A 13,675-nucleotide genomic window follows, 5' to 3' on the forward strand; every position below is an offset into this window, starting at 1 on the left:
TATAACCTTCAGCGCTGTGCTGGGAGGTGTTGCAGAAATAACGAGTGCATGCAAAACACCTACTCGAATCCTCCCTTGAAGGGATAACAGCAGCAGCACTAAGTTAATAGCATTAAAAGTAATTAATTCTGTTTGTTTGAAGATGAGTTACCCTGGACTCAGTTTGATTTCATTCTTTGTGAGCAAGCGACACATAGACATAAAATCCTCTCGGTCTCTCTGTCTGTTCACTTGCAGATCATCATAGCGTGGGAAAGACGCAAGCTGCCGGTATCTAACCTCGGGATTTATGCCGCTAATCTGATTACCCCCATATGATGGACGTGTCCACTTGGAAGGAAATGGAGGTGGCACTGGTTAGTTTTGACAACACCGACGAGGTAGCGGAAGAGCCTTGTTTTTCAAATGACCTCAGGGCTGCTGGCCAATCGCACAAAGGGCATCCCAGCTGTACCAGCCTCCTGTCCAACTGGAGAATTCTCATCAACAGTGAGAACACAAACAATGAGACCATATTCTCCAAATTGTCTACTGAGTTCAGTGACCACCTGGGCTTGGAGAATGTGGGCATGGATGAGGGCGACCAGAGAGTCATCATAAACATTGCTGGGCTGAGGTTTGAGACGCAGCTCAAGACTCTTGATCAGTTTCCAGAAACCCTTCTTGGAGATCCTGAGAAGAGGATACACTACTTTGATTCCATGAGGAACGAGTACTTCTTCGACAGAAACAGGCCTAGCTTTGATGGGATACTCTACTACTATCAATCGGGAGGAAAAATCCGGCGCCCAGCCAATGTCCCTATAGATGTCTTTGCTGACGAGATCATTTTCTATGAGCTGGGCGAAGATGCCATGGACCAATTCAGAGAGGATGAAGGCTTCATCAAGGACCCTGTCACTCTTCTGCCAACCAATGACTTTCATAGGCAGTTTTGGCTGCTGTTTGAGTACCCTGAAAGCTCTAGTGCAGCCAGAGGGGTGGCTTTGGTCTCGGTCCTGGTTATTGTCATCTCTATTATCATTTTCTGTGTAGAGACCTTACCTGAGTTCAGAGATGAGAGGGAGATCAAGGACCTCAAAGCTGAAGCTAACAATCTAACCAAAGCCATTGCGGTCCCTAATACCTTCACAGACCCCTTCTTTGTGATAGAAACTGCCTGCATCGTCTGGTTCTCCTTTGAGTTGTTTGTCAGATTCATTGTTTGTCCCAGCAAGGCTGAGTTCTTCAAGAATATTATGAACATCATAGACATTGTGTCCATCATTCCTTACTTTGTGACCCTCACCACGGAGCTGATTCAACAGACTGAGCTAAACGGCCAACAGAACATGTCCCTGGCCATTCTCAGGATTATTCGCCTGGTGAGGGTCTTCCGTATCTTCAAGCTTTCCCGGCACTCCAAGGGGCTACAAATCTTAGGACAGACCCTCAAAGCCAGCATGAGGGAACTGGGCTTGCTCATCTTCTTCCTTTTCATTGGGGTCATCCTGTTTTCTAGTGCCATCTACTTTGCAGAGGTGGACGAACCACAGTCACATTTCTCCAGCATACCTGATGGCTTCTGGTGGGCTGTGGTCACCATGACGACTGTTGGCTATGGAGACATGTGTCCTATCACCCTGGGGGGAAAGATAGTGGGGACTTTATGTGCTATTGCAGGGGTGCTCACCATTGCACTTCCTGTGCCAGTCATTGTCTCCAACTTTAACTATTTCTACCACAGGGAGACAGAGAATGAAGAGAGACAAGTATTACCTAGGGAGGTAGAAAGAATACTCACTGGTGTGGTTACAGGGAATGGGAGTATGGACTCCCTGAACAACACAAATGAAAATTGTTCTCAAGACAAGACAAAAAAATATTGAGCAGTCACAGAAGATAAAAGCCTTGAAGGGTCTAAGGGTCTCTGACTGACCGATTGATAAACCATGTCTACTGTGTAACTCAATCTCTTTTTTTAAAAACAGCAACAACAACTTGGTTTGGGTTTTTCAGTCTTTCATTTTTGCTATCTGACTTCTTGTGACTTTTCGAATAAACAGAGTATTTCTTATCTCTCTTCCTTGATCCTCTGTCTCTTTTTATAACCAAGTGCTAGGCTGTCTCACATTTGTTTCTTTGCTTTGAGGTCAATACTTGTTCCCTAATGTGAGAATTTATTATCAATGTTTTTTTGTTTTGCTTTGTTTTATAAACAAGCTCTTACCCTTAATTCTAGGTTGGCCATAGATACTCTGGGTGCCTCCTCTACACAAATGGGGTTATTGTTGATGGAAATTAACAACAAGAAAAATGTAAACTGATCTTTGTTTTAATTGCTATTAGTCTAGATGAAGTAGCAGGAATTTGACTATTGTGCCAAAATGCAGTTGCTGCAACTCCTTGCAACAGGAAAGCTTCCTGCTGCCCTTTTTGTCAGCCTGTCACAATTGCTGATCTCAGCAAAATTTGGAGGTTTTCTTGGTAGTAAGGGAAGGCACTCTGCATATGCTCAGAAATATTCTCTATTTCATTACAGTTTTCTGCAACATTTGGAGGTATCCTTGGTAGTAAGGGAAGGCACTCTGCATATGCTCAGAAATATTATTTATTTCATTGCAGCTTTCAGAACTGAATCCTGCTGCTAAATTATACCTGCTCAGGGAAGCTATCATGAATATGCCATGCAGTTTCCTTTGGCAAAAACTGACCATTTCCCCAAAAGAAGATTTTTTTCAAGTCAGTCATTAAGAATGATTAGTGCTAATATTTTGACTGTGGATGGAAAGAAGAAGTGGAACTTTAAAATAGAAAGGGAGATGAAAGGAACTATTTCTGTATAATAACTTTGCATAAATATCCCATGATGCATGATGAATCACTTGGTAATCATGTAGAAGCTTCGGAGAAAACATCCGGCTGCAAAAAATGTTTTGTTCAGCTCTATAATTGGCAGTTCATTGACCGTGAACACTTGGTTTTATTTTTGCTTTAAGACATTAACAATTACATCAGCATTCCTAATATTAACCAGTGTCTGTAGTACTATATTGCTAAGGTAGGTTTTTAAAAATGCAAATTTTCACTGCAATCTAATAGCCACTAACTTTGAAAATAAGCCCCTTTCTTGCGAGTAGACATGTATCAAATTACAGTTAGAAAGGTATTAATGGCATCTATTCAAGTTCTCATACTATATACATGATATTAGGCCATATTAATTGCTGTGGTAAATTAATGCTGTTTTATGGTCTTCCTCAATGGATTTCTCACTCAATTTGACCCATATGCAATTGTTTGGCAGGATCTCTGGTTATTATGAGCCATTTTTGATCACAAGACGTGCTATTAAAATAAACCTCTTTTTTGCATTTATTTAGAATATATCTGAGCATATATTTTTGAACCTTGTTATGCATTTCCCGCCAGCACTGCTGAAAACTCTTCCCCCCCCATCCTTACCAATGAAAGCTGAGATTGCTCCCCTGTTCTCACAGCTTCTACCAAAAGCTGTTTGTTGAATAGAAGTTGTGTATAAGATAAAAAAAGCTACAGAAGCAGAAAGAGGGAACCTGCATAAAACTAGACAACGACTGCAATCCTTCTGGTGCATAGGATTGCCCTATGGGTCAGATTAACAGGGCAAAATCCACAGCATTGGTTTCATACAGATATTAAACATAGCAAATTTTACCAGTTGAGCATCTGACTATGTATGTAATTAAACACACACACACACCCACCTCTAGATTGTCTTGTTTATTTAGCAACAACGCTACAACTATTAAGTATGAGAGAACTTGAAAGATCCAGTTCTCAGGTAGCATCTTTGTATTTCACTCTGACAGGATTCTTCTTTCTGCTGCTCCTTTCTGAGCCTCTCCAATATTTCTAGGCATGCTCCTGTGTGCAATTTACCAAAAAGTGTACCTGTTTCTAGACCCATTTCCTCTGTTTGCCCTTGTTTCACCCCTATCCCTTTTCACCTGGTTCAGCTCCCAGTGTAAAGGTGAGTGCCTGCTGCTGCTTTCTCAGGTGGCAACCCTGTACACCTGGACCTGAGAGCAAGTCCCTTTGCACTCAGTGGGACTTGTTTCTGAGCAGATATGTGTAGGGTTGCACTCTCAATCACTGGCAGCCCGCCTCTCAACCAGGGTATGTTGCTCAATGCTTGTCGCATTTCATTTCATTCTCTTTCCTCACCTTATCTTTGTAATAATCTTCTTGTATCTTCCATAAACATGCGTCTTTTCTTCTCAGAATTGCGGGCATGGAGTGTTTTTGCCCAAATAACCACACAAAATAAACACAAGCTTTTGTGCAACCGTGGATGATTTTTCAAGTGTGGGTACCCGCTTTCCGAACCATTCACATGATGTAGAGAAGTACATACCTCCTTCTTTACAATGAGCATCAAATATTTCTTAGGTCAAATGGATGAAGTTGAATGAGCACATCACAGAATTCTAACTTCTTCTATTATCTAGTGAGGTTTCTGTGATGGACAGAAGCACTCTCAAAAAAGGTGGATAATGCCCTCATCTGACAAAAAAACTTTGAGGAAAAAGCACTTCAGGATTTTTTGAATTTCCACATTCCTGTTATCTCCTTGTTTTAACTCCTCTCCTTGGCCATTTTCACACAAACCTTTAATTCAGATTAGCACACACATAGGGCCGGATTTAGGTTTGATGAGGCCCTAAGCTACTGAAGGTAACATATTTTAATATGTGATATTTTAGGGAGCAGGCTAGCTGGTGAGACCCATCACTTACATCATAGGAGCCTACACAACACAAAACACTGTTGCTGTATGTAGGTTTAATTTTATTTGTTTTTTATCTTATATTTTGGAAATGTACATCCAGTCCCCTCCCCCCTTTAGATCTTATCTTAGATTTTGGAAATGTACATCCATATTTTTTCTTTAATTTTTTTGGGGGCCCCCAAGAGAGTGGGGCCCTAAGCTATAGCTTGTTTAGCTTATACATAAATTTGGCACCACACACACACACCTTTGTTTCAATGCTATCTGTTCTTACTTAGATCCAATTCATATAACCATTGGATACCTGGTAGCTGACTGTGTGCAACTGTGGCTCATGCATGGAGCTGAACTATTGCACACCGCTGCAAATGCTTTTTAAAGAACAAAACCACAAACCTGACTCCTGCAGTAAAATCTGACACAGGATGGTGGCTGCAAATAATCAGATGGCTAGAAGCAGCCAAGGCAGTAGGCAGGGATACGCAAATCTTTCAGTTTCAGGTTCTCTCAGTCTTTCCCCCATTAAAAATTAGATTCTCTGCATTTCTACATCAGTTTGTGAATTTTGTTTAAGTCCTCATGAAAATTCACCAGTGAATTTCTCCTAATATACACTTTTGTATGCAATTCTGTGTAATATACATGTTTTTGCAGAGCAATTTCCCCTGAAATAATGCATCTTTATACACACATTACCCCAGTATATGCAGTTTCTTATGCATTACTTGGCCTAAAAGGAGAATTGCAAAATTCAGGGACTTTTGAAGGATGGCTGTGTTTTGATTCATGTATAGCTTCAGATAGTACAGATTTGGTAGGTTCACCTTTAAATGCAAACGCAGTCAAGTTTCTCCTCCATCCCTACCAGTAGGTGACAGCTTTTCAGTGGTCACTATATGCCAAATGTGACTTGATCCGGGGAGAGGAGTTAAAATGGAGGTAGCAGAAATATGAAGTCCTCTTTAAAGAAGTGAGCATACCTCTGTTTCTGGTTTCTGAAATAGGAGCGTGGAAGCTGGAGGCTGCAGAGCACTAACATGCCCCAGGCTGTTATTTAAAAAGAAAAGAAAAACCACATATGGCTGGTTGTGGCTCTCAGTCTGTCTTCTATGGAGGTCTGAATTGGGGGCGTAGGCTGTGGCTTGCCTCTTCAGTACCCCTGTTCATTGCTGATTTCAACCTCAAAACCTCTCCCCTCCATGTGATACCCTTTTTCCTCCAGTTTACTGGAAATCCCTTCTTTTTCTCTCAGTTGCTATGGCAACCATGAGAAGGTCAATTAGATAACGGATGTGCATGTAGGGATTAGATGTCAGATGGTTAACAGCCTGGCTTGATAGACAGCTTTTCCTCAATTTTTAACAACTTTGCTGTCGTAGTAACTGATTACCCTCAGTTGCAAAAACATAATAGCCTTCTGTAATTCAACTTCCTTCAAACAACACAAGTGGTTTACACTTATGCTCAGGCATATTGTACCCTTTCCTAAATTACAAAATGTGCGACCCGTTTTTTTTAAGTTTAAAAAACCCTCACTCCTGACTGCGCGCCAACTTTCTATGGAAAGCAAATCCACAAAGGTCAGGCTAACACGGAAAGCTGAATGAATATCTGTAAAAGTAAGGTTGGGAAATGCGATGCCCTGCTTACTATTTTGGGATCTTGAATTTAAGCTGCTGATTACAGAATTATACGAGTGGACAAGGCTTGATCAAATCCCACCACAGGCCATAAGGATACTGTGCACTTGCGCTGTATACACACAAGGACCGCAGTCTAGCTCGTTGTATTAATTAATCCAAAGAAATTTATTTCTAATGCTGTGGGACGCGGGTGGCGCTGTGGGTTAAACCACAGAGCCTAGGACTTGCCAATCAGAAGGTTGGCAGTTCGAATCCCTGCGACGGGGTGAGCTCCCGTTGCTCGGTCCCAGCTCCTGCCAACCTAGCAGTCTGAAAGGATGTCAGTGCAAGTAGATAAATAGGTACCGCTCCAGCGGGAAGGTAAACGGCATTTCCGTGCGCTGCTTTGGTTCGCCAGAAGCAGCTTAGTCATGCTGGCCACGTGATCCGGAAGCTGTACACCGGCTCCCTCGGCCGATAAAGCGAGATGAGCGCCGCAACCCCAGAGTCGGACACGACTGGACCTAATGGTCAGGGGTTCCTTTACCTTTACTTTTTAAAGCGTATCATTAGCAACAGCAGCCTTGTCACCCCACTCCCAAATTCAAAAAGGCCAGTGGGCAGTATTAATAGTAATAGTAGTAGTAATTGCTGCTGCTGCTATCATCATCATCATCATCAGGGTGCTTACTCACAAACTCATCACCAAGAGGTAAGAAGGTGAGGCAGTAAGATCTGGCAGTTGGCAGCTATTTGACCCTTTGACTACCTGTGTCTATGATAATGTCATAGTCCACACAGAACCGAGTAGAATTAATCTGAATGTTGCAAACCTAAAATTACTGGTAATAATACCATATTGGCCCAAATATAAGCCGCACCTGCAAATAAGCCGCACCTTTAAAATTCAAAGGGGAAAAAGAAAAAAAGAATACCTGAATATAAGCCACCTGTAAAAGTTGCCGTACAATCGCTAAAATCGTGAATCGCTATTCAATTGCTACAAATCCATAGGCACTCACACCCATAAATGGCAAATGTAGAAAAAAATCCTATGGGTACTAGAGAGGACCCGCAAGTGGGTTAAACACCTGCTCATAGCACTGTAAATACAAATAAAAAACCAATATTGCACTGTAAAACATGGGGAAAGCGATGAATGACATTAGAATTAATTGCACAACAGTCTCAAGCTTGCAAATCAGCAATAAAACTTTTTTTGTTCCGTTTTACCGTATGTCTGTTTCAGCAGCGATATCATAAAAGCCAATTTTTATAAGGTCGCGAATTTAAGCTACACTTTGACTTTTCATGGTCGGAATTTGGAGAAAAAAGTGTGGCTTATATTCGGGCCAATACGGTATATTAACAATAATGAATGAAGCAAACATAGTAGGGCAACTGGAGTGGAAAGTCAACAGTGATCTAGAGGAGGGAGGAAAATAAGCAAGGGTCCCACACCACTCTTTCAGTCCGGGGTTTGTTGACATATTTTCCAGCTGGCAATAGTTATGGTGGCCTCAGCCTCATTCTGGAGGGAGAGTTTGAAAACAAGTGGGGGAGTGGGAATGGTCTCAGATCAGGTTGTTCAGCACTGCTCACCAAGATACCGTCACCACACTTTCTCCCTCAAACAGGAATGGTTGTCTTGTTTTTCGGTTTTGCTTTTTTTTGAAGGGGAAGAGGACTTCTCACTGGATCCAGCTGCTGGCTGTCCCTTGGGTCTCACCTCAGAAATCCAGCAGGCCTCTGGACCAGATAAAGGTTGACTTTGATCCTTGACTGAAACAATCCTGTGGTGAAAGCATGATAATACAATCAGGTACGAGATATTGATATGATGAAGTACAGAAATGATGCAATAAGCTCTCAGAGCCCTTTGTCCTTTACTGTTACCATTGGTGGTCCTGCTAGGGCCATTTCCCCATCTTAAACCTGATCTCTGGTGTGGCATGGATGCTACCCCACCCCTGGTGCTTTCCTTGGATTTGCTGCCTTGGAATTCCTCCTCCTTAGTGACACACGTTGATACAGGCTGCAGTTGCTCATGGTGAGATATAAATATTCTGCAAATGCCTTGGAGGAGCTCTTTAGCCATACATTTTGGAGTATTGCCTTTCTGCCCAGTAACAGATTCTGGAGAATCCCTGCCATGCATTCCCCTCGTAATTTGGAGTCACTGTGTGGCACCATTGTCCCCTGGCTTTGGAGTTATTGCTATGATTTTCATGCAATAAATGAGATTAAATTACCTGTATCTATAAAGAAGGAGCAAAGTCAAAAAAATTCCTCCCACTTTGATAAGAGCAAGACAGGGGCAAAGATTTAAGCTCTCTACCTTGGCCTGTCTTGAGGGTAGACCCCACCAGCTTTGTGTGAAACAAAACCAAACCCAGTGGCACAATGACATTGAACGTCACATCCTTTAAAAGACATAAACTACAGAAATATCTCACCTGAAAAGTCCCTTAGTTAGCTTGGATAGGCTGAGCCACTATGTGCAGCAGAATAAAATGGGAAATTTTGGGAATACGACTCTCTACCTACAAGTCTGAAGTGATGCCATCCATTCAACTATCTCAGCATTCTTTTGCCTCATTCTGAATGAAGCTGACTATGCCTTGGGACAGATTCAGCTAACTGGTCCCACCAGAAAAAGCCCATGCAAAGATTTGCACTAGCACAGTTGGGCTTCCTCACCCCTTATCAGTAGTGCACACTGTTGGGGAAATCTCTGCTTGGCTTAAGAGCAAAGTGTTTTTCAATGAAGAACAATCTGGTTGAATAAGAAACAAACCCCCCCCCTCATTTCACCACTTTGCTAAAAATAGCACAGCCTGTGGTTTAAACTGTATAGAAACATGTCTCGTCTTGAACTCTTTAAGGAAGTGAAACAAAAATCCATACATTAGCCATCCTTTGCACAGTCTGGCTGGCAAGTCTAACTTGGACTAGTTTATTCTTATTCATATTATTATGTCTGGCGGTTCCCTCACTGCGAGAAGCGAAGTTACAAGGAACCAGGCAGAGGGCCTTCTCGGTAGTGGTGCCCGCCCTGTGGAACACCCTCCCACCAGATGTCAAAGAAATAAACAACTATCTGACATTTAGAAGACATCTGAAGGCAGCCCTGTTTAGGGAAGCTTTAAATATTTGATGAATTATTGTATTTTAATATTTTGCTGGAAGCTGCCCAGAGTGGCTGGGGAAACCCAGCCAGATGGGCGGGGTATACATAATTATTATTATATTATTATGCTGGGACAGAGATGGTTAGACTGATACAGCTTTTTTGCCAGGAAAAGGATTTTCACAGGGAGTGGGGAGGATGTAGGAGTGGGATGAGCATTTTGAATTTTTCTTTCCAGCTATTCTTTGAGTGGGGGCTAAAGCAAAACCCTCCTAAAAAAACAACAACATGATGGGGAGGTGGGAAAGGAATTTCTCTGAAATTTCCAGGAAGGGTTAGCCATCCAACTGACTTGACCTTAGAGGTGGCCAGGATTTTCCATGTTTTCTTTATATATATAATATTTTAAGTTTTAAAAGAAAACTTAAAATAAACAGTGCATCAACAAAATGAACACTGAACCACCTCTCTAGATAAATAAGGTAAGCATTTTTTCAGTGTCATTATTTGCACTTCTGGGCAAAATTGTCAGATGAATCAGTTCCCAATCAGTTCCCAATGCTCACATCACCACAAGGCTCCATCTGCAGCTTCCTGCTGGCTGCACTTCCTGGAAAGCCGTGGGATCAACTCCACAACAATTGCATTGTTTTGCTCCCAAGGCATTGCGTTGTTTTGCTGCCAAGAAAGTGTGGCTGGCCAGAAGGGTCTCAAGGTTCTCTCCATAGCATCTTACCAGCTGCACTTCCAGGGCTGGGGAGACTCCCAAGGGCCAGAGAGAGAGAGAGGGCTAGAAGGCTGCATTTGGCCACTGGGCTTGGGATTCTCCACCCCACCTTTAACTCTCAAATTGCCACCATTAACTTTCAGTTTTCCTAGACCCATTTTGAGTCAAGCTAATGACCCCTCCCCTCCCCAGATGTGTCAAAATCTGATGTGCAGGTTTCTTAACAATGTGCCCTCGGAGCTGTGAGCTTATGGAAAGTATACATTATGGAGATGGCTCTGGCAAGTGCAAAGAAAGTTGATTCTCTTCTACATGTTACACTGCTTTCATAGATACCCCTGATTTGACCTTCGTCCTTGAGACCTTTTCATTTGTCAGGCTTTTTTCTTTCATTTTCAGAGGCCAAGGTTGAGAGACATCAAAGTCCTTTTTTATCCCAAGTATCCTTACAATTAGGGGGACGCGGGTGGCGCTGTGGGCTAAAGCCTCAGCGCCTAGGACTTGCCGATTGAAAGGTCGGCGGTTTGAATCCCCGCGGCGGGGTGTGCTCCCGCCGCTCGGTCCCAGCGCCTGCCAACCTAGCAGTTCGAAAGCACCCGCGGGTGCAAGTAGATAAATAGGGACCGCTTACTAGCGGGAAGGTAAACGGCGTTCCGTGTGCTGCGCTGGCTTGCCAGATGCAGCTTGTCACGCTGGCCATGTGACCCGGAAGTGTCTGCGGACAGCGCTGGCTCCCGGCCTCTAGAGTGAGATGAGCGCACAACCCTAGAGTCTGTCAAGACTGGCCCGCACGGGCAGGGGTACCTTTACCTTTACCTTTATCCTTACAATTATACAGGACTGCAGTCATGGTTCCTGGCCGCTAGAGGCCACTGTAGTCTTTATGCATATATAGAGAGACAATGACAGCAATTGTTGGTGACGGTGTTGGTTTATTAGGGAGAGGGAATCAAACATGAACTAAAAATATCACAACGTAGCAAGTATCTATCCTACGTAATAAGAGCCTTATCTGCTGGTTTAAATATAACATACACCCAACTGACAATATGATAATGTTGTTGTGTAAATATACAATGTGACTGCACTTGGAATACTGCATAAAGTTCTGGCCGCCTCACCTGAAAAAGTATTTCCCTCTCTCTCTCTCTCTCTCTCTCTCTCTCTCATAGTACTAGAACTTGGGGCTATCCAATGAAATTGAGTGCTGGAAGATTCAGAACAGGCAAAAGAAAGCACCTCTTCTCACAGCGTATAGGAATTTGTTCCTCCAAGAGATGGCGGTGGCCACCTCCTCAAATGGCTTTAAAAGAGGATTGAACAAATTCATTGAGGACAAGGGTATCAATGGCGGACAAGCACTATGGCTATGTTCTACATCAATGTTGGAGGAGGAATGCCTCTGAATAGCACTTACTGGGAATCACAAATGTGGACAATGCACTCCCGTTCTGCTTGTGGGATTCCCATGGGCATCTGGTTGGTCACTGCAAGAACAGGATGCTGAACTAGTTCTGCCTTTGACTTGATTCCACAGCCACATCACATGGCCTCATGCACTTTCTCTACACTTGGGGAACACCGATGAATTTTATGTTTTAATTTCAATGGCAGATTCCAATTGTAAGATGACAGAGCGCACAACCAGCTTCTTTGCTGTGGCCATCAAAACTAGATCACAATTACTGAAGGGGAAATTAGTCCAAATATTCTGTATTTTTACCTGTTTCTGGATTTTGTAATGTTCTTGCAAAAAGGGCACAATTTGTGTGCGGGGACAGGTGTTTTGTTCCCCCCTACCCCACTTATCTTGATACTCTTACAGTGTATTTGATGTTTATGGTCTGTAGACCAAATACACTTGACTTAAATATTCATTATGTAAAGTGTAGAGTAACGTGATGACTCGTTCAAAACATCTGCTGTCAGCATTTCCCAGTTCCTATATGCTTTAAGTCTCAAGCATTCATTACCTCACTGCAAACAAGACCATGAGGACTACACTCAGCTATCTTCTGGGTGAGTAGGAAATTGCTAGGCTAAGAAATCCAACGTAAGCAAGGAGAAATAGCTCAGAGAGAGAGCAAATGCATTGCACCTAGAAGGTGGCAGACTCAGTCTCAGTCCCTGTCATCAGCAGTTAAGAGGATCAGGTAGTAGCAGGCAATGTGAAATAACTCTTTTCTTCCTGATACCCTGCAGAGCTGATGTCAGTCAGAGTGGACAAACAGACAGACAAATAGTCTGACTTGGTTTAAGGGTGTTTCTTATGCAGGCAGATAAAAGTGAGCAACCCATAGAAACGAAATCTACATGCCAGTCAGTGCGCCTGGCTGGTTGGCGGTTTGAACCCACCTAGGGAAGGATTCCTACATTGTAGGGAGTTGGGGTAGATGATTCTCAGGGTCTCTTCAGATTCTATTATTCTAATAATAATAATAATAATAATAAATTTATTATTTATACCCCACCCATCTGGCTGGGTTTCCCCAGCCACTCTGGGCGGCTTCCAACAAAATATTAAAAATACAATAAAACATCAAACATTAAAAACTTTGCTGAACAGGGCTGCCTTCAGATGTCTTCTAAAAGTCAGATAGTTGTTTATTTCCTTGACATCTGAAGGGCTGCCTCGTTCCTACTGAGTCTAAGACTGTAGAAGTTAACACTTAAAAAAATCTATTGTAGAAGGTTTTGCAACTGAATTATTTGCACATCTTTATAATATGTTTGTTCCTATTGGGATAGCTCCTAACATCTTATAGGAAAGCAAACCTAGATCCGGTCCGCACTGAGCATTAGGGGTGGGGGTGGGGAAAAGATCCTTTCTGATCCTGGTATGCCACATTGAGATGGCCGTAGTTTAGCTTCCACCAGATCTATCCGTAGGCAGAAAGGAATCATGATGGGAGCAGTGCGAAACTGCCTCCAGCTGTTAAGGCTGCCAGGGCTTCTATGCACTTGGGAGAAACCAGTGTGGCTCATTTTAAGGTAGTGCCTGTTAAGCTTGGCATATGCAAGAACTTTCATTGGGCCACAACACAACAAACTGCAATGAGGACCATTTAGCCAAAGCCTTCAGCACACTCTATTTTCAGTGAAAGTGGTAGACACATATGCAAGGATTAGCACTAGTGTAACTCAACTTCCACCCCTTTCCTCCCCCTGTATGCACCCACACAGCCCCCAGCATCTGCTTTGGAGGTTTGAGGGAACCCCCAGAATAGCCCCAGGGGGCATGTGGGGGGAGGGGAGAAGGAGGGAGGACTTTCCAGCACACAAAGAGAAATCTTTGCCTTGATGGACTGTTCGCTTTGGCACTGTGTTGAACACCAGGCTCTCCCAATAGCTCAGTCGGTAAAGCATGGTACTCTTGATTTTGGGGTCTTAGATTTGAGCCCCACGTTGGGCAAAAGTTTCCTGTATCGCAGGGGCTAGATGATCCT

At 43.0% G+C, this 13,675-nt stretch overlaps 1 protein-coding gene across 1 annotated transcript; it reads left to right on the forward strand.

Annotated features, from left to right (window-relative positions):
• The first annotated feature begins 254 nt into the window (after nt 1-254).
• Nucleotides 255-2,002, forward strand: KCNA10 (potassium voltage-gated channel subfamily A member 10). Its single transcript, XM_053390972.1, has one exon. It carries the CDS (start codon nt 315-317, stop codon nt 1,866-1,868), a length of 1,554 nt encoding a protein of 517 aa, XP_053246947.1. The 5' UTR covers nt 255-314; the 3' UTR covers nt 1,869-2,002.
• The last annotated feature ends 11,673 nt before the right edge of the window (nt 2,003-13,675 follow it).

This window comes from Podarcis raffonei, chromosome 6, assembly GCF_027172205.1.
Source record: "Podarcis raffonei isolate rPodRaf1 chromosome 6, rPodRaf1.pri, whole genome shotgun sequence".
NCBI classification, from domain to species: Eukaryota; Metazoa; Chordata; class Lepidosauria; order Squamata; family Lacertidae; genus Podarcis; species Podarcis raffonei.